Source organism: Tachysurus vachellii, chromosome 8 (assembly GCF_030014155.1).
Source record: "Tachysurus vachellii isolate PV-2020 chromosome 8, HZAU_Pvac_v1, whole genome shotgun sequence".
NCBI lineage: Eukaryota > Metazoa > Chordata > Actinopteri > Siluriformes > Bagridae > Tachysurus > Tachysurus vachellii.
The window spans coordinates 8984092-9012059 of NC_083467.1; the positions used below are offsets into that span (position 1 = coordinate 8984092).

Sequence of the window (27968 nt, forward strand, 5' to 3'; positions counted from 1 at the left end):
GGCCGAGCTTAAATGCCACGACAAATATGGCTTGAGGAGATGTCACATGACCCCTGAACCTCTTTGTACAATGAATTTGAACAGCTGAAATACACTGTTCAAGACATGTGCAGATGATGTGTGTGTGTGTGTGTGTGTGTGTGTGTGTGTGTGTGTGTGTGTGTGTGTGTGTGTGTGTGTGTGTGTGTGTGTGTGTATCTGGTGTCTGTGTGTGTCAGTGAGAGAAGGATTTTGTGCTTTATTTCACCTGTCATTGCTCCACTAAAATAGAGAATCTCCCTAATGGCTGTGTTAAGGCACACAGTGCCGCAGGGAGTGAAGGAGACCTAAACCCACTTTGCTCTCTTCACTAAAATAGATTTCCAACTTCATCAGCTAGAGACACTCAGGCACTATGGGAAAGTGTGTGTCCAAGATGGCTCAGCAAAACCCAAACCAAACCAATGAAACCAATAATAATCGGCATCCTTTAACAATGGCAACAGCACAGCGGACGTTCAGATTAAAGTGCTTCTCCACGCTTTAATTGGTTGGCCAAATTAGCGGAATCACATACACTTATTAACACGTTCACGAGGTGCAACTAAATTGCACGGAACACATAATGTTTGCTGAACAAAGAGCCTTCTTTGGCATAAAATTAGGCGCCCCTGTAGAGCACATTAAGTAGATAAAAATTGCACAAACAATTAAGATGTGCTGAGTTGAAGATCCCCAAGCAACATGAAAATGAGTTCATTAGGTACAGATGAGGCAGATGTTTCCCCAACATATTATTTCATTTTGCGAACACAGTTCAGGTATTTACAGTGTGTGACACTTTGGCACAAAAATAATTATCGTGTTGTTAACTGACATATTCAAATCTGTTCTTTGAAATCGTTGTACTGTAAACGTGTTCAGGTAGAAAACTTCTCTATTTAGAACATAATGTCTGGCTCATTTGGATAAATATTTCTTCTTTTGCATGGTTTATTCATTATTACTTAATATACATTTAGATACCATTGTCAAAACTCAATTACACCTACTAAATGTAATTTTTTCAAAGCTCAGCCATATATAGAGACCAGCAAAAATAGAATATTATAATCTTGATAGAATTGTATTCTAGGTATCTATGTGTCTTTGGAATTATATTTTGCACTATGAATATCACAGAATAGACACTGATATACAGTCATTAATTTACTTGAGTGTGGGTTTGGGTTAGTTAACCTTTTGATATTTTTATTTTCCCTCAGCAGTGTTATATAATAGCAATGCCAGCTTCTACTCTTTGCAGAATGTGAACTCCTTAACAAGAACTGAACTTTCTGAGAAGGTCACCAATAATATGTGTAGTAACACCTCTGTAATAGGGACAGAATATGCTTGATGGTGGTGTTGGTGTTGGTGGTGGATGGTGCATTTCTTATAATAATTCCTATGCTCTGTAGTATAAAAGCCATAATACTGTCTAACCATCTGAGGAGCTTTAATTAATTATTTAGTCATTCTTATGGCATGGATATGAGGAGCCACTCTTCTTGATGACATCGGAATATAACAATATACATACAAATAAAATATTGAATATTCTTGAATTCTTGTAATAATTATGTTTCTATACTAATATTACCCCCCCACCCCCACCCACACACACCCACACACACTTACACAAACAGAAACATTTTGAGTAGACGCTAAATTATTCTGTACTGAAATAAATTGTTCAGGAAATGCAGTAGAACAGGGTTTATATTAATTATATTACGCTGCACAACTGTTTCCCTCATTTTAACCTAGGGTAATGCAAAATGAATATATTGATTTAGCTCTAAATATTATGTACATCACTATAATCATGTGTGTGATACAGAATTCCGATCAAGATATTACAAGATAATAATTACTCAGTGCAAGGCTCTCTGTGATACGACCGAACGAGAACGGTTCATTAAACATGAAGAGATTATATATTATTCTGCACAGCATTTGCTCAGTGTAATTCAGCAGCCACTATGTCATAGCACATTTATTTATTACTGCTAAATCACATCAAGAGCAAAGACATGAGCCAGAAACAGCAGGAAGTCAGGATGAAGAGAAAGACAGAGAGCTCCTACCTCTCCAGAATCATGCGAATTCAGTGCTGGATGATAGACAGACTTTCCTTCTCTCTAGCCTTCATAAAGACTTTCAGGCTCTACACTATTCCTATATCAGTTCTAGGCAAGTAACACCCCTGAATTCAACCAGAAATATAAAGGACTTGATCCTATTTACAGCTCCTACAATGTTTCATTGAAGCTAGGAGTAAAACAAGGGTACTATTTCACAGGCTGCTGAAAGCCCCTATTGATGGAGTAAAGTGTTGTTTAGAAATGTTTGTACCAGGAATCAGATAGCTACTGCTAATCTCAGTGATGTCAGGCAGATTAGACTCCATGCTCAAGAGCTGAATACATTCCCGGCGACTGGCTATTGATGGGTTCGCCTGGTATTTATGTTGCAGATCGGGAAGCTGTGCTGATGCAGCAGTTCTGATGTGTCAGCAGTTTAGATGATGGGGGTGGGGGTGGGGGTGGGGTTTGGATAGTGATCAGTATACTTATGACAGACACATAAGTCAAAATGTACACCACTGTAAAAATGTATATGTTAAATGTATAACGTATATATGTTTTATAGCCTGTGTGGAGTGTTCAGGAGTGAGGACAGTGATGTGATTGCTTACACACAGTTCAGTTCAATCATCTACTAGGAATAAACTGTTTACAATACTAAATAGATACAAAAGACAAAGATAATTTTGCAGACTTGCAAAACAGACAAATACAATTAGTATTTACTTTGCGTGTATACATGTGTTTTAAGATTTTTTTTGTCTTGGTTTCACTAAAACACTTTCTTTAGGTGAACCACCACCACTACATTGTTCTTCAAGGTCACGTGAGGATCTATTGTCATTGCTAGTAGTTTGTGCGCATGCGCAATAATAAAGACTCGGTTGAATCTCAAACGGTTCCTCGATTCCTATGTTAGTGCACTTAAACAGACAGGCGACAGATGCGTGATATATACACCCTATCGAGTGCAGTGTTTCGTGAGGTAGGATTGAACGCAACCTCAGACATGGACGAATTCTGCTAGCGTTTATCCACGCGTCTGCTCTTTATAAAAGCGGTTGTGTACGTGATTATTACACGTAAAGGCGGTCTGTACGGGTTCAGCAGTGTGCTGTAGACACTGGTGCTGTGTTCAGTTTGTGTGTGTTTTTAAACCGTCGTCTGATAAAAATGTGTTACACTCGTCTGGAGACGCTTAGTTAGTGTGTTTGCAGACACGTTGACAGTAGGATTAAGCTGTAATATGTTTTCTGTGAAGCGTTATGAGAGCTAGTTGTGCTGTGGTATATGTTTACAGCTAGCACACTGTTAGCCGTTGGTGCTAACACGTCACCTGGTTGTGTAGCGCGAGCTCTTCACACGTCTGTGGTCTGACATGTAGAGGTAGGCGTGTCTCACAAAGCACAAACTTTCACACTATCATCTAGAATAAGGCTAGAAAACACTTACCCACCTAACAGCTTACATATTAGACATGTACACTATTACTGCTATGTCCTACAATTATTACATGCTTGTTTCACGTGTTTTGTTTTACCCTGAATGACTTGTATCTTATTTCTAATTGTTATGTTCTTCATTTGTGCCAAAAAAAAAAAGCCCTATTTATTTTATGATGAAATTAGATACGGCCCATTTGTAGTTCTTAGGCAGATACCTGTCAAATAAATAAATAAAAAAATAAAATAATAATAATAGTGGGTTGGATTACAGAGGAAAATATCCTGGATACAGGATCCTGTAATACAGAGCAAAGATAGACATTAGATCTGAGCAAGATTAATTTTTTTTCTTCTAGGTTGGAACTGTTTACGTATAAAAGTGTGTTTTTCTTTTATTAGAATAGATATTTATTTATTTATTTATTTATTTATTTATTTATAGATATTGTTGGATTTATTATACACTGTAAGCTGTGTGAAAGAGTTTAACCATTTCTAAGCTTGGTAGTTAACAATAACGGCTGCATGTCATGTGCCATTGAGATGAAATTCCATCTCTGCTTTAACGTCTTAACTTCTTTTTATCAACAAGTTGTATTTTCTTAGTTTTCTACATTATCCACAGTGCCCTTCGATTGCCTGCTGGCTGAGTGGGTTATTACCTGTTATCTCTTCTGTCACTGTCCATACTAACACCATACAATACACCACGTCCTGTAGGTCTCTATGTACATGTAACTGCGCTGTATAGATGTGTTACGTTCTGGAGCTTTGAATCCAGTATTTATCTGCATTAGTGCTACATTCTATTCCTCATGTGTTAGAAGCTAATACCAAAATCTCACCATTTTATTTACATTAGAGATGGCTGCATATTTTTGTCCTATTCAAGGCCAGTGTTACTTTGCTAACAGTGTCCCTCTGTGATATCAGTTAACCTGTCACAGGAGTTAAGAAAGTACAGCACACGTTGCAGTGTTTATATTATACCGCCATGTATAGTTTGTGACTGCCGGTTCCTGTGTGTTCAGTGTGTGCGGTAAGTAGATGGCGAGACAGCCGGAGCAGCAGTGGAAGGTACAATGGCGCTGTGTGAACCACACTGGGATCAACACATCCCCTGGCCGAAGAGCCGAGCTCTGCAGTCGCGCCTGCTTGTGGCCTCAGTGGCCCTGGTTTGCTTTATAAACAGCTACGATGGAGACTTTGTCTTTGATGATTCAGAAGCTATAATCAATAACAAGGTATTGTCTGAGTTTAACTTCATGCACAATTAAAATGCGCCATATCCAGTGAACAGTACTCTGTTTATTATTTGTTGAACTGGGAAACAGAGAAGGCTTGTTGATCTCTGTTTGTACTTTCTGCATGTATTGCGCTTGGTGTTTTATGACAAACCACTGTGTCATTTGAACTGATTTCCAGGACCTAAACCCAGACACTCCTCTGAGTAATATCTGGAAAAATGACTTCTGGGGAAGCAACCTGAGCAGCAACTCCAGCCACAAATCCTACCGGCCTCTGACTGTTCTCACCTTTAGGTAAACTTACCTGCCCTTCTTCTCTGCACGGGAATCTGAAGGGTTGTAACTCCTTCCTCACCATGGCATTGACACTGAGTGACCTGATCATTAACATAACATTACAGGCTAGCCTGCTTATATGAAATAGTTTTAAGTGACCTTGCATAATTTAAAGACGAATGGTTGGAAGTGCAATTTTATTCTCAGTAGGAAATCAGAAGAGGTGGCCTCAAGTACTTCCTACGTGGAAGAAGCAATAATTGGTATTAAATTGGGATGCTGCATATATTGTCTTTTCTTATGTAAATTTCTGCTAATTTCTGTATTGGTTTTGCCATTTGAACTCGGCTACAAGGAATTTCTGTACAAGGGTTATTTAGTCTAGGTCTTGTCTCATGCTGGTAATGAGGCTGACGCTGTTTTGCATATGTTCCAGATAATGGCTCATTTGACTGTTCCATCATGCAGCTTTTGTAAGGTTCATATGAACAAAGTCAACAGAAAAATTGCACAAATCTGGATGTGGTGTATATGAACTACTTATGCTAATATAAACATAATGAAGCTGCAAGCATTTATAATGTGGTGATGTTTCAAAGCATTTGCTCATCTTACTAGTTAAACAATAATTCTGTAGAACATTACAAAGGAGTATGTGTGTTTTGTTTATCATAACATCATCTGGCAATCCGTGGAGATCCACCTGTGATTGTTCTGAATTGTTTGGGGTTAAAATTATACATATGATACTACGGTGCTATATAAAAAATGCAGATATACTGTATATAGATATACAGATATATATAAAAGGCTATACAGAGTTTTACATCTTTATTTTAAGTGAGATTTATTGTTTATTTATACAGAATTGTTCTACTGTAGCACTAAGCTTATCACTGAACAGAAAAAAAAGATGGAAACATACTGAGCATACATTTTTTTAATCTTATTTGTTTATTACTTAGTTACTGTCGAGGACTAATTTAATTTTACATGTTGCTCGTAAAAGACCCATAATGCAGACTTGGTGAAAGGGTGGCATCTGGATATGTCTCACATGATGATGTGGATGATGAAAAGGCTACATTTTGATCAGATTGCCGTGCTGGGTTAGTTACTGTGATGTGTTTTACAGTCTCCTGTATTGACATGACTGTGTTGTCTGCAGGCTTAACTACCTCTTGGCTGGTGGTCTGCATCCGGTGGGTTTCCATGTGCTTAATATCGGCCTCCACTGTGTTATCTCGGCGCTAATGATCGATGTCTTTGCAATATTAATTGCTGGTTTGGCCTGCAATGGGAAAGATAAGAGACCTGCACATCTTCCGAAGGCATCTGTCTTGGCTGCGTTGTTCTTTGCTGCACACCCGGTTCATACAGAAAGTGTAAGTAGAGAAGAAGACATGACTCAGCATTCTGACTCTTACAGTAAACGAACATACTACAATTGCACCGCTGCCTGGAAACTGTATAAAACATACTTAATAAAGCCTCACTCGGTGGGTGTGCATTTCTGAGGTGTGCATTGGGATCGATCATCTCTGCTAATGGCTACACAATAGCTGCTTTAACCTGCGAAAGATGTATCAGATTGTGATTGAACTGGATGTTGAGGCATGGGCTATTCCACCGACTGGCTTCTTTAATCAGGTACAGAAAGGCTAGTGAAGGAACCGGTGGGGGAGCTTCAGAAAGACCACTGACTTTGGCCTACTGGATTTATCAAAGGATATACAACCATTGCCCCAGGGCTCCAACCAGGGCCAACCGCAACTCTCTAATGAGGGGGCCTCCTGCCTTCGTCATTAACTTGGCACCTCCAGAAATGCAAGCAATTTCACAGGCCAGAGGGCAGCGGAAGTTTTAACCGCTGTACAAACAAAAGGCAATTTAGGTGGTTGTAAAATCTTTGGCTGCTTCAGAAATGACTGCCCTTTTGCAAAGCATTTAGTTAAATGGCTGTTTGTTTTATATAATGAACCACAGAATGTTCTTAAGCAATGAAGTTTCTTAAACAGCTAGTATTATCTTTTTAAAGTCTCTTTAATGTGTGATGCTGTTCTGTGTGTTTGCTAAAGGTGGCTGGCATTGTGGGTCGGGCAGACCTCCTGTGTGCCCTGTTTTTCCAACTTTCTTTTCTTTCATACTGCAGAGCATTTCAGGGTGAGTGAAAAAGTGGAGACACTGCTGATTTGTTCGCTTTTCCATTTTACTATACAACATAAGTTATTATGGTGACTCTTTTTTTTTTTCTCCTGTCTGTGTTTAGCTGGTGACAAGCCTGAAAAATTCTCAGTGTCATGGATAATAGTCAGCCTTCTGCTCTGTGCTGTGGCTATGCTCTGTAAAGAGCAAGGAATTACAGTTTTGGTATGTATATAGACATCTATACATTTATCCATGCATGTTTCTTTTATATAAAGGATTTGTAATGCCATATATCTATTTTTTTAGGGAGTTAACGCTTCGTTTGATATCCTCGTGATCTCCAACGTGAATATCTATGACCTGACTCGCAGACTTCTAGTGGCAAAGAGAGCCAAAGATGTCAGTCTTTGTCACTCACAACATACAGACGTAGTAGGTGATATCATAAAGGCTGTTTGGATTGATGATTTTGTGTTTCTTTACCCAATTTCTGTTCAGGTTATTGAGAAGGTCAGAAATGGATTGCTGCTCAGACTGGCACTGCTGCTTTTGGGAGGCTCCTTGCTTTTGTTTGCAAGGTGGAGGATTATGGGTACAGGGCCTCCAGCCTTCACCGAAGTAGACAACCCAGCTTCTTTTGCCGAAAATGTTTTTTTTAGGGTAATGTTGTTTTTTTTGGTTTTATCCTATTAAAAGTTTTTCATACCAGGTGACAATTAATTTCTCAGTGTAGTTGTTCTGTACTGTGCATGTACTGGATTTCATTCCAGTAGATAATTTGTCATTATTATAGCAGTTATTGCCCTCTTCTCTGCCTGAACCTTGTACCAAATCGTCAGTTGTTTTATCTCTCTAGCACAGTGTCTTGACAGATCTTTTTTTCTTTTTTCATGTTCCTCTCGTTTGCTGCACCTTTGATGTTGAACACCTCCTGTTCTCTTTGATTGGCAGATTGTGAACTATAATTACTACTACTCCTTGAATGCATGGCTGCTGCTGTGTCCCTGGTGGCTGTGTTTTGATTGGTCAATGGGCTGTGTACCTCTTATTAAATCAGCCGGTGACTGGAGAATCGTCTGGCTGCTGCTGCTGTGGGCCTGCTTGATTGGCTTGATAAGGCAAGCTCTGTGCTCCCCAGACAGCAGCGAGAGAAGGTGAGAATCGCACAATCTCTTAACAGCATTTTCCACTCACTCAGTGGGTGGAAATGCAGCTTGAGCTTCTACTACACACGCTTTGGTTAAATGGATTGTTGGGGGGTGGCATTTGAGTTTAGATGGAACATATTGTGCTCATTTCAGTAAACACTTGGTCAAAATATTTATTAAAGTGCTTAGTCCGTGTTAAATAAACGTAAAGTAGGCTCTAGTGCAAAGAGCATCCTTTACAGTATTATTTGTATGAATTATTTGTATTCAAAGTAGCTAGAGAGATAACATAAAGAATAGATAAAATTGCTTTCCTGAATTATTGATCAAAATGTTTCCCCCTCAGGTGAGCTGTAAAACACTAAGTTATAACTCGCCGCCTTGGCTTAGCCCTGCTAAACGTAATGAAATTGTGCTTCTTTAAAATTGATGAACCATAAAATAGCTCATTCACACAGCTTAAAAGTGATCTCTATACAGCCTGATCATAAGATGACATCTGTGTCTGTTGTCAGGACTCTGACGTTTGGTTTGGTGCTGCTGGTCATCCCTTTCCTGCCAGCCAGTAATCTGTTCTTTCGTGTTGGCTTTGTGATAGCAGAGCGGGTTCTGTACCTCTCCACCGCTGGCTATTGCCTCATCCTGGCCTACGCAGTGGCTTACTGCTGTTGGCGCTGGAAGAGACCCAAGGTGCGCATCCTGCCCTATGACATATCTCTCTCCTTCTTCTTAATCTCCACCCTCAGGCCATACTTCATTGTAACTAATTTTGCTTTCAGTTCAAGCTCTCAACACCATACAGTCCTGTTTAATGTGCTTTTTTTAATGCGCTTGTCTGATACATCCCTAACACCCACCTGCAGAAGCTGCTGCAGGCAGCCATGTTGGCCCTGCTGGGTGTCAATGTGGCACGCTGCGCCTTGCGCAGTCAGCAGTGGAGGTCTGAGCAGAGCCTCTTCACCAGTGCCTTGTCTGTCTGCCCGCTCAACGCTAAGGTAAGGCCATGCTCAAGTCTATATTTTTTTTTCTATATTTACTTTCTTTCATACACCATTCTCTAACATACAAAGGAAGAGTGCTGTGGCTAGCCATCAATAAATATATAAATAAATCAAATTCTCTGAAACACAACAGGGTCTGAGCAATAAAACTGATGACCTTTTCTGGCTCTCCTGCTTCCTTCTGCAGGTTCATTACAATGTTGGCAAAAACCTCGCTGACCGAGGCAACCAGAGTGCTGCAATCAAGTACTACAGGGAAGCTGTGAGGTACGTGCTGAGAAATATATTTTATGAGCAGCCAGCAAACAAGGCCTTTGTAACATTCAGCACTTTATTCTGAAAAAAACGCTGATGTAGCTAATCGAAAGTGAGAAACACAAATATTCAGCTAACAGCCAATCTATGTACTCTGTATGTAAACCGATATTTATTACATTTCTATAGGTTGCACCCAAAATACGTCCATGCCATGAACAATCTGGGAAACATACTGAAAGAACGGAACGAGCTGCAGGAGGCAGAAGACATGCTCTCTACAGCTGTTCTCATCCAGTATGTGAACAAAAGAGTAATGCAATCCAACATGCAGCGATTTGTCTAAAAATGGTGATCATTTTTTGATGCCTTTCATTCTTTACGTCTTCTTGACTTTCTGGAGGCCTGATTTTGCTGCTGCTTGGATGAATCTGGGAATTGTGCAGAACAGCTTAAAGAGGTTTGAAGAGGCAGAGAAAAGCTATTGGAATGCTATTAAATTCAGGAAGAAGTATCCAGATTGCTACTACAATTTGGGCCGATTGGTGAGGGTTGTGATTTTGCAGTGTTTTTTAAATATCATTTTTAATAATAGTCACTTTAAACTTGTTAAAATAACATTCAGAAGCGTATTCATCTTCTATAAACAACCACTAGGTCAGATTTAGTATCGTGATAAACTGTATTTGTTCAATCTGAACTGCCTGTTGATGAATTGTTTGATTGATTTTTAACAGTATGCCGATCAGAATCGCCACGTGGATGCTCTGAATGCTTGGAGGAACGCCACAATGTTGAAGCCTGATCACAGCCTGGCATGGAATAACATTGTTATATTACTGGATAACACCGGTAAGGTTCGAGTAGCAAAGACCGCTAAGGTGTCACTCTGAGAGGCTTGTTTGTCATTTCAGTTTTATTTGCATAGCTCTTTCAACAATGGACACTATCGCAAAGCAGCTTTATGGGATTATTAAAATTAAAGAAGTTACAGAAAATTTTACAATCATCCCCTAAAGTAAAAGAAAATCAAGTGAGGGAACAAAGTGCCGCTTTAGTCTATTGCCTAATAGTAGCACAGATATCAGTGAGATACCAAGTGATACATCATGGAGACCTGGAAATGTATATGGTAAAAATCTATAGGTGAACGCTAATCATATATCATTACAAAAATGTCACTCTGCTGACTCACCAGCACAGTTGGTTTTTAACGGTAATGAGCAGGGTAAAATCTGAAAGGATGTCACCTAATTATACTCCTCCTTAATGTATTCATTCTAACCCCCATGCTCTATATAATTGCACTGTTCTCTGCCAGCACTTAGGATCAGAGAAATACCAAGAATATATCATCATGCCTTGTTTTTATATGTGCGTAACAATCAGACCATCCAGACCTGTATCTTACATGTGATGTGTGGATTCATGTGAAATGGAATATCAGATTAATTATGCTTTTGCCATGAAACGTGATCTACATTACGAGAACACTACATTTGGAACAGCGATTATTTGTAGATAATTGTATGCATGTAAACATGATTATTGTTACACAGACATTGTTATTTCAGTGTTTGACGTAAAGCAGTTGAGCGATGTCATGGCATCGTGAATGGCGGGTGTCACGTGTTACCTGAGCATGGGTTCTTATTAGAATTACCTTTGACCCCACAGTGGGAAAGAAAATGATCCCAAATCAAATCATTCACTTTTTTTTTTCCCCCCAACCTGCTCCTTAGTGTACGAGGTGTGAAGCTCCATTCTACAGATGCTGAGCATCAGGTGCACTCAGACACATGGGGTCCTCTCACATAATTAGTCCACCCTTTAAACCAATTAGTTTTTCTTCTTTATTTTTTGCTCCTTGTCTGATTACAGGCCAGGTCATTAACTCAAGTAGCTATTCTCTTGTGCTCTTATGCAGCCTAATAATATCATTAACATACTCCAGTTGCGTTCTTGTAGTTTTTGTTAGTTTTGCGTGTGTGTTTGCACAAAGATAATCACATGGAGAGTTTTGGTATCGGAATCATGATCAAGTAAATGGACCCCAGATGTAATAAGCACCCTACACAGTTATACTGGAATAGAAGAAATCATCAGTGCTTGAAATTTATGGATGAAATCTTTGTGCACTGTTTTAAAGCCAATCTAGCTCGGTTGTGTGGATAATGGCCTGCTTTTTTATACAGAACCCATTTAAGCACACACCTTTCCCAGCCAGGTTGATACACACCCCAGTGCTTTGGCTCTCTCGTTCACATTTCCCTGCCAAAAAAATAATACATTTCCTGGCACTGAGAACCTCTTCCTCTGCATTTTTAGCTTCATCTTATCTCAAGGTCCCACAACATAAGCTACAAAAAAACACTGGAAATGAATTGATTCTGGTCCTTGGTCACTTCTGCAAAATGCCTGAACTGGGCAAGAAGGATGAGACGACACACCCGAGTGCAAAGCATGAGTCACGTTCAAGCTCCTGTGGTGGAGGAGAATCTCTGCTGCTCATGAATTAGTTAAGGGGCAGCCAGTATGATGGGAACTGTGACTCTGTTGACTCTCTGTTCAAAGCCAGTTTTGACAACCCAGATCAATAAGTCAGTAGCCCTTGTGTTGAACCCTAATTAGAAACCTAAACCAGTAGGAGGGGGAAAAACTCGTCTGGACATTACTGACAAATGTAGGGCTCCTGTTTAGGCAGCAATTGTACGGTAAATGTCACTGTAAGCTTCTTTTAAAATGCTACCTCAAAATTTCAAATCCTTAATGTTTTTGAACTTGTTTTTAAACACAGAGTCACCGAAACAAGGCTGTATTTTAATATTTAAAAGAGTTATGGTACGGCCCGATAAGTGTGTTTGATGTCTCCTAATTAATTTTCTCCATTTGATTGTAGGCAATTTGGCTCAAGCAGAGATGATAGGAAAAGAGGCTTTGAAGATACTACCTAAAGACCACACAATCATGTTTTCATTAGCCAATGTGCTGGGGAAGCAGCAGAAATACAAGGTATGTTTTTCTAACTGCTTCATTTTTTTTTTTTTTCTCATACATCAAATGTGCAGTTAGAGCAAGGACAGTCTTCAAACCATTTCACAATAAAGAAAAATAAATGTCATCTTACTAGTTCAAAGACTTTCAATTAAAACTAGTTGTGGCAAACATACCATTACCGCAAGTTCATTTTCTCTTTAGGAGTCGGAAGGTTTCTTTCTAAATGCACTGAAGATCAGTCCCAATGCTGCCAGTTGCCATGGCAATCTTGGTAGGTTTTTCATTTCTGTTGAAATGTATCAGGGTTCATCTCTGCGAGATATTGTCTTTAGAAGTCTTCTTCTTCCTTTTGTTTGTTCTGTTTGCTACTGGCATAAATCAATGAGCAAAGCTGGATACCACTGATCAGTTGTCCAGACTTAAAGGAGGCTAATGATGGATTATTGTAATGTTTCTGGTATTAAGGGACTGTGTATTTTGTGCTGTTGCAGCTGTTCTGTACCACCGCTGGGGGAAGCTGGACTTGGCTAAGAGGCATTATGAGCTTGCTTTAAAACTGGATCCCAGTGCTCCCGGGACCAAGGAGAACTACAACATGCTGAAACGCAAGTTAGAGCAGCAGCAAAGGACAGTTGGTTAAATTGGGCTTTGATATGAAATGCAGTGACTGCCACTTTTGTATGAAGTCCATGCCAAGAAACAGATTAAAGAGACTGTCCTCATTTATAGTGTGTACTTTTGTATGATAACAGTGTGTGTTCCAAATGTAAATGAAGACGGCTGGTGTCAATTCAGTGATGTGTTTGGAGGTCAAAGCTGTGGCTTTGTAGCAGAATAAAGTTCTTCCCTTACATGTGGCCCTTGGTGTTAAGGAATGTGGAACATATCCACCATCTTTTATTCTTGTCTTTCATCTTGGACACAATGTTATGTCAGCTGTCCTTCTATTTATTAGTCTATTTGACTTTGTAATTGTTACGCATGTTACCATTGGCCACTGATCAAGAATGTGCTAGTCATATTGACAAATTGTACTTTAAAACCTCAGCACCCATGAGTGAGCCACATAGCTATGAGATTACATTGGTTTTTGTTAGCCTCCACATTCCACAGTGTCAAATGTGTTGGTGAGTATGGATCATAATTCCTTGATCCTCTCCAATCCTGTGGTTAATCTAAGAAAGGTGTTTTGCAAGTGTGCATCACTGTTGTGCAACAGCCCAAGGGTCACCCCAAGCAGGAAGTCAGCGGCAATGGCAGAAAAGAAAACAACACAGCATAGAGAAGAAGCTTCAAAGGAGGCAGGACGCCATCCCCAAGGGGCATCTCACACATGCTGGCTCTTCTTGAAAGTTAGTGCTGAGTGAAGGCTGACCCCAGGACACAACTTCTGTCAACAAGTCCGCTCCTCAGTTGAAAGTTCAGGACACTTCTATTTTTTCACCTGCTTCCTCCCACCGCCAGGGAACATACAAAGAGCATTGCTGGTTTTGCAAATACACCCTGGTAGTAGAGGTCAGTTTGTTTTAACAGCGTGAGCCACAGGTGTTTAAGGTACATTCAGAAATAGTGTAGATGATGATAATGAAGAAAGTCATCATATGCATCACTGATAAAGACAATATTGAGTATAAATCACTATAATAAATTATACCGTAATTATTTCCTATCCATAATGTTTGATTCTAAAACTGTTTAAACTTACTGTAACTGCACTGGGATGTTTCACTGTGTTCGCCATGTAAAACTACTAGTTTAAAACAGCTGATACAGTGATTTTGGCGACATCAGCGAAAAAGACAAGCAATACATTTTCCTTGAATATAACTTTTGACTTAAAATGTGAAAAGTAATGAGAGAAATATTACCAATTACTGTAACGGGAATATAAAAATCAATGTGAGCTAGGTCGTCAAGGGGCTATAAAGTGATTGTGGCTTTTTTAGGATCCATTTCTATTTACAAATAAAAGAACTGGCCACATTGTGTTGAAAATGTCATGACCATATCGGTCTATGGTGAACACGGCACGTTTATGATCTTGTTGATCTCGCTCTATTTCAAGCAAAATCAGAATCTTTTAGAAACCATGAGCTTCACAAGAGACAACAGCTACAACCCATCAGTGATCCAGAACCCTATGCGGTTTCATTCTACGCAGTTAACATGCACAAAAAGTTGCAAGTACTGTATTTAGTGACATCATGAGGTCATGTTCTCTTCTACTTGCAATGATTCCAAACAGTTATGGAAATAGTGTTGAACAGATGATCTTGATACATCTCAAGTACCTGTGCTTTAGATCCAATTCCTGGCAAACTTCCAACTGTTTGTAGACATGTTAAAATTTAATTATTGTCCCAATTGTTTGTAATGTACATTTTTACCTTATTTATCCATTACTTTATTTGTGAAGGTCAGCCCCATCTCCATGTTTTTTTCCCCATGGTGAAAAAAAAAGGTATTTATTATGGTTTTAAAAATTGTTTTTATTATGTAATTTGGATGTCTTCCATAAGGATGTCTGTACATTTTAAACATTTTTGATAATTGTTGTTAATGACAACACATTGTAGTGCAAAAATAGTTTGTCCTGATGTTTAATTTTTTCCCCCATTAAGGGTGCCAATAATTCTAGACAGCACTGTTGAATGTCTTTTCTGTCTTATAAGGCATTGATGTTATTAGTGTTATTGGATAGCTTCAAACCAAATTTATACTTTTAATTATAATCTTCCTTTTAAAATCAACCGACTATTTTAAAAATAATCTCTTTTTTTTTTTTGCTTAGGTTTGGGGGAAAAAATGTTCTCATCAGCAATCCTCCTCATTGCACAGGGTTCACTTTGTGTGGCAAACTGATGTGCTTACTGTAATATTTCATTTAATTCTCTGAAAAATAAATGACTTGTCATTGTAAGAGCAACGGCATTATGATTCATAATTTACAAAGAAATAAAATGAGGTTTAAAGATTGCAACTTAGCCCTTACGTTTTTCTTTCCCCTCATTTTAAATCTGCCTTCAGAAATCCGGGTTAACATTTTAAAAAATAAAATACTCAAGGCTCATATAAAAGCATTAATGCTATGATTCTTAATTGCCATTAAATGCATGCTTAGATTCATTCCTTGCTCTTCTTTGTGAAATAACTTTTACTACTACCAATAATAATAATAATAATAATAATAATAATAATAATAATAATAATTACAGGAGGAAGCATCACTGAAAAAGGGAAGAATTGTTAGCTATTTATTTCTAATACTAATACTTTATCTCAAAATATGTATGATGAAGTAGAAGTAGTACAAACAGAGCCTAAGATTAATTAATGTTCTTTACCTAAACATGTCTGCCATGTTTCCTCTTTAAATGACTGTCTATTAATCCTACCCCCCCCACACACCCCATTTTTTTTTAATCCACTCTGTCTATAATTAATATCCCACTAGTTTGTGTTTCCTCTTCACCAAATTTTGGAAATTGTCTTTAGAGTTGTGTTATACTGGACCTGTGAATTGTGTGTGTTTTTTTCCCCTTAAATTAAACATGTAGTCTTTTCATAGTCACTGGTCTGAGACTGTAGCCCTTTAAACATGCTCTAGATAGCAGTAGACTCTTGTTGCCTATACTGATATTTATAAGCTGTGTGGATCTATCCGTATGTTGAGTACTCGGTCCTGAATTTCATTTTACAGTCGAGAGACCCTCTGACAGAGCTGCTTATCAATCTGACAGGATGTTGTCAATGTTGCTGCTCTGAAATGCTCTCTCTGGTTCGCCCTCCAGTTCCCTAGACAATCCTGATAGATTGTGATGTTGTCTCTCCGGCTAATTGATGGTACATTTTGCAGATGTCTTCCAATCCTAACCCCTAAATCCTTGGACTGGGATATTCATTGCTAATTGAATGACAGCAAAAAGTCAGCAGTCAGTCACTTAGAGAAAATATGCCTAAGCATGGTTCAGGTCTATAGACATGTCTCTGTGGTTTATACACTGTTTGTCATGTTCTGTTTTTCTAAATAATCCTACAGCAGCGCTGAAATGAATGGTTTTTGGTGTATCAGCATTTAATCAATAAATTCAAGCATAAGCAGCAACAAGCTGATTATAAACAACCCTTTTTTTTTGGAAGTTGCTTTGAAATCTCTTTGCATTTTGCCTTCAACCATCAATAGCTAGAAACTGGATTATTAGGAATGCAGGCTACATTATTATTGTTGTTGTTGATGATGATGATGATGATGATGATGATGATGATGTTGATCTTACTTTAAGTTTTAGGTTTTACCTTATTTGTTTAGTTATTTATTTGTTTGCTTGTTTATTTAAGTTAGTTTTAAAACTATTATTGACCATTTAAATTGTGCTTACATGTTGGATGCTAATGTGGCCACACTGGGCTTTTAAATTGGCCTTGTGTTCACATCCACCTTATTCGTGTGTGACTAATTGTTAGCTCTGATCTGTATCTAACTAATATCTCAGTCCAAAACATCGTGTAAATCATGATTACACACCACAGCGTTGGCTTGTCTGACCATTTGCTTGTCGTTTAAGCTCAGACTAACTCATTATGACAGTCAGTTTTAAAGTTTCAAATTTCACAAGTAACCTATACACGAGACATCACGTGAGCAATGTGGGCGCGGGTGAAGATCACGTGCCTTATGCAATGAATTCATATATGAAAATAAATGACTCATCTATAAACACGTGCACAAAATAGAAACATGCACTATATATATATATATATATATATATATATATATATATATATATATATATATATATATATATATATAAAGGGTTTGTACAAAACACAAATATACATTTCAAATGTGAATTGTGTGACTTTTCTGTAAGGGAACTTAATGCTGTAGTGGTAGAAATGTTATTTTTAATATTGTAAAGAGAATAATGTCAAAGTTATTATTATTATTATTATTATTATTATTTATTTGTATTTTTTAAATCATTATTATTATTATTATTTATTTATTTCTTATTATTTATTCTTTCTTTTTCTTTTTTATCATTACTATTGATATGATTATTTATTTATTTATTTATTTATTATTATTATTATTATTATTATTATTATTATTATTATTATTATTATTATTATTAGTAGTAGTAGTAGTAGTAGTAGTAGTAGTATTTCTGAACCTAAACATGTTTAAAACAGGGTTGTTAATAATAATAATATTGATCACGCGCTGAGCTGTTTGACAGAAATAAAACGAAGCTCGCAGGTTTTTATTCAAAAGCAGGCTACAGAGCGCTGAGACGGAAATTTATTAACTGGCACCAGCTAATGTGCGCATTATTCATTTTCGGGTAAGCATGACAATAAAATAGGATTTTAAAGCAGTCTGAAATTGCAGCTGTGAAGGCTGACTGCACTGAGATTATCTTGTTCATTTGCTCCAGACGAACAGAGGGGTGCGATTTCCAGGCTTACTGCGAGAAAACTGTCACACACATGATTTCCAGCTCTTTAACTTTAAAAATAAAAATAAAAATAAAAAAATGAAGAAATGCTGAACAAAGCCCAGTGGCGTCAAATTGTCAAATGAAAACTGGATAGACAAAAAACATTATATTCTTTACAAGGATGCATATATTTATTTTAGTGTAGACTTTTTTAGCCTAAATTGTTTCCTTCCTATATGGTAATTATTATTATTATTATTATTATTATTATTATTATTATTATTATTATTATTATTATTATTATTAGTGGTGGTAGTAGTAGTAGTAGTAAACATTTTTGCCTATGTTTTTGTAGGTTTTGTTAAAATAGTGTTGCTGTTTTGCCCTTGAGTTGCATTTCTTTTTGTTTTATTTTCTCAGCAAAGCTAAATATCACGGTATACCGAGTATAGTGAAGCCAACTTTCAGTCTTGTACACGACCATGTACAGTAACAGCTGTGCTCCTCTCAGAAGGAGGGAATCTCCTCCTCCACTGCCTCCTCTTCCTCCTTCACCTCCTCCTCTTCCTCCTGCGGCCTGCAGGCTGCTCCGCTAACACCAGATGGAAGAGTGTACCAGAGCTGCTTTCTCACTATCTGATATTAAAAACCTACAATTGCTTCTGCTTTTGTTAGGATTGGAAGAAGGTGGGAGGACGTCCTGAAGGGCAGCTTATTTAGTGAGGAAGATGGGTACAAGACACTATTAGTGCTCAATTTGTTTGCTACAGAGGAATCTGCACCGAGATCATTTTTCTGAGACCACTTTTTCATTTGTGCCTGATTTCTTTTTAATACATTTCCCCCTTCACATTTCTGTCTATAGAAATTAGAAATCTGTCTATTGCAAGCCTCGGGAGGAAACGGTGCCAGTGACATATGGCTCTCCTCTGTGTTAAACATCCACAATGACTGTGCACAGGTGCATCAGTCATGGTGGCAGAGGATGTGTGGGTTTATCTGTTTCAAACAACTCATCCCATCATCACGGTCCCTCAACACCAGCAGAAACACCAAGACGAGCAAAGTATCTGTAATCGCTCACAGTGTTGGTGATGTTCAAGGAACAAGGAATACTCAAGCACACTGGACAAATGAATGAGTACAGTTGATTTCAAGCAGATGAAATGGTGCACGGTGATGAGAAGGAACCCCAATTCAGTCGATAGTTTGGGATACATTGGGCTATTCTTGCCCAATAGTGTGGTTTCTGTGCCTTTGTTCTTCCTCAGGCTCGGCATGTTTTTCTGCCAAATTTAACAGAAGGCTCCGAGGCTAACGGGGCTTCACCCCACTATCACCTTCTGCCGCCGAGCAACCAGCCACGACAGACAAACAGTGTGAACCCTGCTGCCTGCTCCTCCGAGTGAAAATCCTTTAATTAGGCCCTGGGATTTTATGCCACATTTTTCCTCCAGGATTGCTAGGTCATAAAAAAGCAATTAGGCCTTAAGATCAAGATTTTTTCCCTGCCTGCATGCATCCTCTTAAAAAAGATAACCATCAAATTATATGCACATATTTGTGTCCCATCTAAAGATTTCATTTGTTATAATGGATTTAGAAGCAGTATCATTTGTTATGGCTTTCTATGTAGACACCCCTTTAAGAAATAAACAGCCAAGACTGTGATTTATCTTATTGCAATTCTCCAATGAAATAAATAATTCATGGCAGAAAACCGGACGTATATTATTGAATAAAAACTGACTTTGAACATGATTGCTGGTATCTGGTGTGAACAGTATAAAAATGAATTGCGCTATTAAATGTGAATAAGGCTGAGCAATAAAAAATGTTATATATAATTTATTACAGCTCCCAGGCTGCAGTTCTTCAAATGACCTACAGGGGCAGTGCTGCCTACAAAAATGAGCGCAAAATATGTTCAGGGAAGTAAGAAAAAAGTGCTGAACTAAGGGGAGCATTTTTCAATATTGGAGAGTTTTAATGAATAAATTCAATTGCCGCACGTGAAAAAGCGTAACAAACTACTTTTACTGTCACTGGAGTATTAATCATTTTACAGAGAAAGTTGCATAACTCCATTAAAGCTTTCCAAAAAACGTTTCTACGCGTCTGTAGATTAAATCCCTTTTAAATGCACACTATATCCGTTCCAGGTGAAATAGACACAATAAAAGCGACAATTAAAGGTTCAGTTTAAACCCTTAATGCTTTAAAAAGTATTATTATTATTATTATTATTATTATTATTATTATTATTATTATTATTATTATTCATCTTCTTCTTCTTCTTCTTCTTCTTCTTCTTATTATTATTATTATTATTATTATTATTCATCTTCTTCTTCTTATTATTATTATTATTGATATTGTTGCTGTTGCTGTTGGTGTTATTATAACCTACTATTTTAGGGGGGTGTCAATTGAAGGAAAAAGATACGCGTGCAGACAGGCCTAATTAACAGGCCTAGCAAACAAGAAAACAAACAAACAAACAAACAAACAAACAAACAGGAGCGTCTGATTCACATTTTGTCCAATTGAAGTGTCATTCACTGCGTTCTTCTCTTTCTTTAAACGACTGATCATGCAGGTTTTATCAGACTGTATACATCACGAACCAAAAAGCCCCAAAATCCCTGACTGAACATTTTTGTTTGTATCTGCAAGAGAAATGTGGTGATGTTTCACATGTACATTTGGCATGGGAGAAGCCTCTCCGTTGTAAACTAATATTAATTAATTACAAGATCAAATCAAAGCCAGTTGCATTTGAATTAAAGAATAATGTCAGCACTCTAAATTGTATGATTTCTCAAAAATTCAAGGCAAACTCGATTTCAGTGAAAGTGAATGTTTAACATTTGATTTGCAGCTGTCCGAGTTTCTATTTCCCGTCAGTATGTAAATTCATTTGTTCTCCATAACCCTGGATAATGATGCCGTGTTTATTTCCTTGCTCAGTTCACTGCGTAATCTCTCCATTAATAAGTCATAATTACAGAGGCATTAGAGAAGCACAACAGATTCTCCCCCGACTCAATGCTAAGCTTTGTTAGCCAAGCGCTTAAGCGGCACATATCTGGCCCTGTTCCACCCGGCGGAGTCCATACATTGTAAATGAGCTCTGTTAATGTACCCCTTTTCTACCGAGGGCCCGGGCACGCGCGCGCACACACACGCGCACACACGCACGCACGCATGCACGCACACACACATACACACACACACACACACACACACACACACACACACACACTGTGTGCGCAATGTGTGTGCTTAATGGTCAATAATGTGTGTGTGTGTGTGTGTGTGTGTGTGTGTGTGTGTGTGTGTGTGTGTGTGTGTGCATGTCTGTGTGTATGCATTTGTGTGTGCATGTGTGTGTGTATCCGTGCCCGGGCCCTCGGTAGAAAAGGGGTACAATTTTAGCGCATAATAGTCAATAAGGGGTGTGTGTGCATGTGTGTGTGTGCGTGCGTGTGTGTATGTGTGTGTGTGTGTGTGTGTGTGTGCGTGCGTGTGTGTATGTGTGTGTGTGTGTGTGTGTGTGTGTGTGCGTGCCCGGGCCCTCGGTAGAAAAGGGGTACATTTGTTTAGTGCATAATGGTCAATAAGTTGTGTGTGTGTGTGCGTGCGTGTGTGGGTGTGTGTCTGTGGGTGTGTGTGTGTGTGTGTGTGTGTGTGCGCGCGCGCGCGCGTGTGTGTGTTTGTGTGTGTGTTTATGGCTCTCAAAGATCTGATCAAGCAGCATATCGCTCATGTCAGAACGTGAAGTCTGTTCATTTGCATGAGTGTAGAGGCTGCTTGACTTTGCTTTATGCGTGTGACTGACCGACGACTCCATAAAATTCACTTTAGCTGCAGGGGTCCTGGGACCTTGCTAAATACTGCCACAATACTCCTGTCAACAGCCTGTCAATCATCCCAGAGCGAGTGTGATTTAAAACGCGCTTCACTCACTCACTCACTGCAGTTTTCCTACAGTGTGAGCAAAGCAGGCCCACCCTCATTCAATAACCTACAGCTTTTCTTACTTGCTTTGACATCAAGCATCAAAACAAGATCTGAAGTTGCGCAACAGTATATGCCAAGTGCATTACAGCTGAGCAGGTTGCACAACACTACAACACCGCATGCAGAACCATACACAAACAACCCTTATCAGAGATATTTGTGTTATTTTCCTGATTAATTAGAAGGTCGTGTAATGATAATTAGTTGCAGTATTGTTCAGACCATGTTCAGGTGGTCCTGATGAAAACAATAATAGAATAATTATTATAATAATAATTTAGCTTTATCTGAAAAGGTTCAAAATAACTAATGACAAGTATTGTTTAGTTTTTTTTTGTTTGATCAAACAGTGAATGTAAATTAAAAAGCAATGCTGTGAACTGATATGATGGAAAGAAGTAACACAGAAATAAATCACTTAGATAACAGTATATATGTAACAGAAGGGCTAAAGTATCCTTAGCCTTCTTGATGACAATGATGGAAACTACAAAAGACTGGATAAAATAATAATAATAATAATAATAATAATAATAATAATAACAATAATAATAATAATAATAATAATAACAATAATAATAATAATAATAATAATGATAATAATAATGATAATAATAATAATAATAACAATAATAATTATTATTGTTATTATTATTATTATTATTATTATTATTATTTTGTTTGTCATTCTGTAGTGAGTAGAATGTAAAATTATCTTTGTGATTTTATTACAATTATGATTATTATTATTATTATTATTGCTGTAATGCATTTAAACAGTGTTGTTTGGGATTATATTATGAGACATTACATGTTAATAATGCACTAATGGTGTATGTTGTTAAAGCTATTATGATATTCAGATTGTGAAAGATGGCTGATGTAATATACACTGTTATATATAATATAAACTCTAATATAAATCTTTTATAGCTCTTTGATATAAATTATTTAGTTTTCTTGATATATATATATATCAAGAAAACTAAATCATTTATAACTGTAGAAGGATTCAGTGTTTTCTCAAAGATGCATGGTAAGTCTGAAATTCTCGAAAAAGGGCAGGATATATTATGTAAACTCTGGTTGTAATTATTTATTTTGTGAACACTGAGTAAAATAAGATGCACAAGTTACTACTAATGCATGATGACTCTTCAGATCAGCGTCTTTGTTCCCCTTGAATAAAGGAAATAAGAGCTCAGTGTCACTCTTTCTTGTTTGCATTAGTTTCACACTCCATTAAATTATTAACAAGAAAAGGAAAACACAAAAGTCTTTAGAGACTGGAGTCTTTAAAGGCTAGACATGGCAATCAAATCAAATAAAAAGAGAAGTGGAGAGGCTCGGAGTGGCTGGGAGCACTTGAGCTCGACAGCTGAATTCACTTTTTATAAACCCTGAATAAAGGTCTGAATAAAGCCTGACTACAATTCTTGCAGTATCAGCTCAATACAATTACACCATATCGCCACAATGTTCATTACATACACGAGTCTGAACCAGTCAAGTGTTTTTACTTTTTTCATGATTAAATCTTCTCAGGAAAATTAACCAAGTGAACGCAATGTGTTCCCAAGCTATGAGGACATGGCCGGTGAAAAAAACATGGTGGGGGTTGAAAGAAAAGGCAAAGAAAAAGCCTTTGCTGCTCTTACAATCTCTAAGTAACTTATTATCAAACAGCTACATCTGCTCTGTAAGCAAATACAGACAAAGCTGTCTTTCATTTTATAGTAAAAAATATATTCTGAAATTCTGTTAAATTAAACACTTGTCACATTTATTATTTCGACCAAAACACATTTCAAAGTTTAACATTAAGTAAGGAAATGAAAGTGAATGAAAAACCTACAAACAAAATAAACTAGTCTGTCAAAACAGTTAACTAATTTAACTAAACACTAAAACTTTATTTAAATCGATATATTCCTGTTTACTGTCTTTAAAAACAAATAAAACAACTCAGTAATATGTTATTTAATGATTTAAAGCTCCAGATTCAAATCTTAGATTTGTCCTTTAATGAACCAAATCACTAAAGCAAACAAAAAACATTCTCTATACGTTCAAAATATTTCCACATATATTAATTCATAATAATCCGTGCATACAAGTTGACTAATTATTATTGCAAGTAATTTAGATGTATTTAAACTGATGTATGAACATGTATTTGGTTTCTGATTAATTATGCGCAATAACTTTGTAGAGCTTATTTCATTTCCTAAAAAAAATAAATAAATCAATCGAAATTGGTTTATCATGTGGCTGAATGTGTGTGCAACTGTCTTTTCTTTCCGCTTAAGTGTAACAAGGCAGAGAAACACACAAGGATTGAATAGACTGAATGCTGTCGTGAAGTGTGAAAGGCTGAGACAGTCTTTAAAAGTTCATTTGAGCATATGTTGTATAGGCTAAAGGGATGAATGCAGGTAAATGTGAACAAACTTGTCAAAGCCTTTAAAAAGGTCTATTGTTCTCAGTCAACTACTCAGCCATGAAATTATAATGGATCTCTTTCCAACTGGAGGACGATTAGAGACACTGAAGGGTATTATTGTGGGGTGAAATAAAGGAGCTAGTTTGTCCTGCAGGTGTTTGCATCCCTCGGTGCCAGTGAGAATCAAACTGGAGCTCAGCATGCCCGAATACTTTGTGCAAAGCCCTGAGTTTTCAGTTTAACGTGAAATCAATTGTGCGACTTGCATCGCCATCAAAGTGTCACCATCAAACAAACAAACAAACAAACAAACAACAAAAAAAAGATAAACGTCCACACTTGTTAAAAAGCAGGGTCTAAGTATTAAATATTTAAGATTTGTCAAAGAATAAAAAAAAAATAAATCCAAAGCAAGTACATTTGCTAAGGAAAAATAAGTAGATCATTCAGAGAAATGCTGTCATTAGCAAAGAAATAAATGTTCCTCTTCTGAGCTGCTCGCTTGTCACCGCTGTAGACCAGACAGAGTGAGTCAAGCAAGGCCAGACAGGCTGAACCATCCTCAAGGCCTCTGCATGCAAGGGAATAAGGGACACCATCACTGTCTTCTGGCACATTCTGGGGCTTGTGTTGTGGCTTACTCAGCTGAACACCTATACACCCTCCTCACCCATCACACTCACACACACTTGTCAACTGGCTGATGGCTCCACTCCCAGGCCTCTCCAGCATGGGCTGTACTAATTAAAGCCCTCCTCCAGCACATAGCATGAAGTCATGGAGTAATGAAGGGAGAAAAGCCAGCAGAACTCGACGACAAAATATTACCTCGATCCTGGAGATCATCCTTGTTGAGGTCCTGCTATTAATGTCATCATTTTGACACAAATAGCCCTTTAGCCTGTCAAAACAGAAATTATGAGCTGTAGGATGGACTGCTTCAGGTGAGGATACATGCTTGAAGCATCGTTCGGGGGGCCAATGTTGATGTTTTACCAGTAGTCCAGAAGATGGCAACCTATCTCTGATTCATGCATACAATCATTTGTTTATTTATTTATCAAAGTTGTCAATCTGCTTCTGTTTGCTAGATGTGTAGTACACACATGGTAAGTGGGTGGATGTTTTAAGGGAGGCTCAGGTAAACGTGATGAATAATGCAGATAGAGGCAGCAGTGGCTAGCAGGAGATGAAAGCGTGGCAAAACTCTCCTTTTGGTCCCAGGGTCTGAATAGGGTGGAAAATGCTATGCTAGAAGGCCAACAGTGCAATCCATTCACACTTCATACGACGCTAAGATTACATAAGGGCTACGCATATGCTTTGTACAACACTAGCGCAGCAGTATGCAGTGTCTTAAAGCTGTAAGTTGCAGAAAGCAAATGCTGAAGTACTGTAGTCTGTTCCTGGAGAACGGCAAGTCCAATTTTTTGGTGTGCATCTCACTACAAGCGCAAGCATCACTCCCAAAGATTGCACTGATATTTTACTGTTGCCATGGGATTCAATTTAATATGAGATAAAGTCAGATTTTTGTTCATTTGCTTTAGTGAGAGAGAGCATTTGGTAAAGAAAGACACTTCACAATTAAATCCTGAAGAGCGACATCTTGTGAGAAGATTATAAATAAAAGTATTAGAGCTAAAAGCATGTACTGTATAGTACTTATCTTAAAGATTGGACTTATTTTTCTTAATACTTCAATATTATATTGAATTATACCGCTATTTTTAATTGGTTTACTAAGATTATGATATAAATGTTGAATTTCTGATCGTTCCTTAAATTTTTCAAGCAATGTTATACTTGACAAAATAATTTAATCATAAAGTGACAGATTTTGCGATAAGTCAAAATTCTGAGATAATAAAAAAAAAATCTTGATATATTAATTCAGAATTTTGAGGTATTCAGTGGATTTTTGAGATAAGTCTTGAGGTAATAAATCAAAAATACAGATATACAGTTAACACTGAATTTTCTTGATATGATGTCTGAATTCTGAGATCAAAAGTTAAAGGTAATGAATCAATATGCTGATAGATGAAATCAGACTTTTGAGATATTCATTCGGATGTTTAAGATAACGCAGAATCTTAAGATAGTAAATCTATGTGTTGATATACTGTATTTGATCAGAAGATTTTGAGATTTTAAGTCAAACATTCAATGTATTAAGTCCAAACTCTGAGATTATAATTTCGGATATTTAAAGAAAGGTAAAATTATGAGCTGATGTATTAGAATTTTGACATACTTCTGCTTTCAGAAATAAAGAGAAAAAAAAAAGCATTTTCCTGCCTGAAATATTGGCTTGTAATTTTGAGAGTGCAATAAATTCCATAAGAATGCTAGTAGATATTTATGATAGCGTTCCTGTGTTAGGTCTGAATAGCTTATCAAGTCCTGAAAATAATCATGATAATTCATGTAGTGGGCGTATTGCATATCATCGCTTTACCGAATGTTTAAGGGCATTTAATTCTATACTCTATAATATGTTCGAAGAAATGAAAAAAAATAAATAACTCAGTGTATATGAAATGACTGGACAAATAAGATGAGATACAAATTACTCAGTGGGTTTGTGTGCATTTGTGTGCCCTTCCTTCATGCTCTGGTGATGATAACGTGTGCTTAGGGAGAGCAGGAAAACTCAGCATGCACCGCTGCTATCTCTCTGAGGCAAGTGGCGCTGGACCGGTGCCTAACCAGAGCAGGGCACTCGGCTAAATCGCACAGTTGGGACAGCAGCAATTAGAACAGTCACTTGTTATCGCAGGCCAAGTGAAATGCGACGCCGCGGGACACAATGCCAAATTCAAATGCAGCATTACTCCATGCGGCCCTGTTGGATTCGGCCACTATCATGCCTCGCTGGATTAAATGAAAGTCTGCCATGCAGGCCATAAGGGAAAGCATGCTAGCAGGACAGCGTCTCTCATTAAAACACACGAGAGGTGGATATGATTGAGGTAGAGGTTGGGGACGGTACCCACTCCTCGGTAAGCGACAAGAGCAGCACAGCTTGGGTTTATCTAGAGGAGTAATCCAGAGAGCTGTAGCATACTGCTCAATCCTAAGCTTTAAGTGAAGCTAGGTGAAACTTTTTTTTTTTTAATCCAATTTTCTCCGTAGCCAATTCCCACCTGCTAGCCCAGTCTCCCCTATTGCACGTGCGTCCTCTGAGACACATGAAGCCAGCTGCCGAAAATGATTTTGGATTTTCAGTCTGCAATATCACAGGGTACCTTGCTGCACTTGGAGGATAGTGTTATGTATCCTTTTTCCGTATACGGGTTGATATTGGCTAGTGGATGTGGATAGTGTAGGAAGGGAAAACACTAATAGTTAAAAAATAATAAACCAAAAGAACTTTGCTATCAAAAAAATCGTTTTTTATTAATCCGTACAATTAACACAGAAGTCAATGACA

The 27968-nt window shown here is 37.7% G+C and overlaps 1 protein-coding gene across 2 annotated transcripts; it reads left to right on the top strand.

Moving 5' to 3' along the window:
• The first annotated feature begins 3015 nt into the window (after positions 1–3015).
• On the top strand, positions 3016–13482 carry tmtc4 (transmembrane O-mannosyltransferase targeting cadherins 4). Of its 2 annotated transcripts, XM_060876103.1 has the most exons (19): positions 3019–3093; positions 3409–3494; positions 4585–4797; positions 4979–5094; positions 6245–6461; positions 7155–7239; positions 7346–7446; positions 7531–7623; positions 7723–7884; positions 8176–8378; positions 8888–9062; positions 9236–9367; positions 9561–9640; positions 9818–9925; positions 10032–10173; positions 10366–10480; positions 12528–12640; positions 12827–12896; positions 13117–13482. In XM_060876103.1, exons 3-19 carry the CDS (start codon positions 4636–4638, stop codon positions 13263–13265), a joined length of 2223 nt encoding a protein of 740 aa, XP_060732086.1. In that variant the 5' UTR covers positions 3019–3093; positions 3409–3494; positions 4585–4635; the 3' UTR covers positions 13266–13482. The 2 variants fall into 2 exon arrangements, with proteins under 2 accessions (XP_060732088.1, XP_060732086.1); XM_060876105.1 differs by lacking the exon at positions 3409–3494 and having other exon boundaries at positions 3016–3093.
• The last annotated feature ends 14486 nt before the right edge of the window (positions 13483–27968 follow it).

What these genes read in the sequence shown, in the direction of transcription:
- tmtc4 (XM_060876105.1), top strand. Translation starts at nt 4,636, where the DNA reads ATGGCGCTGTGTGAACCACACTGGGATCAACACATCCCCTGGCCGAAG. An exon ending in CCGAAAATGTTTTTTTTAGG is followed by an intron (nt 7,885 to 8,175) that starts GTAATGTTGTTT and finishes TTTGATTGGCAG; the next exon opens with ATTGTGAACTATAATTACTA. An exon ending in TATATTACTGGATAACACCG is followed by an intron (nt 10,481 to 12,527) that starts GTAAGGTTCGAG and finishes ATTTGATTGTAG; the next exon opens with GCAATTTGGCTCAAGCAGAG.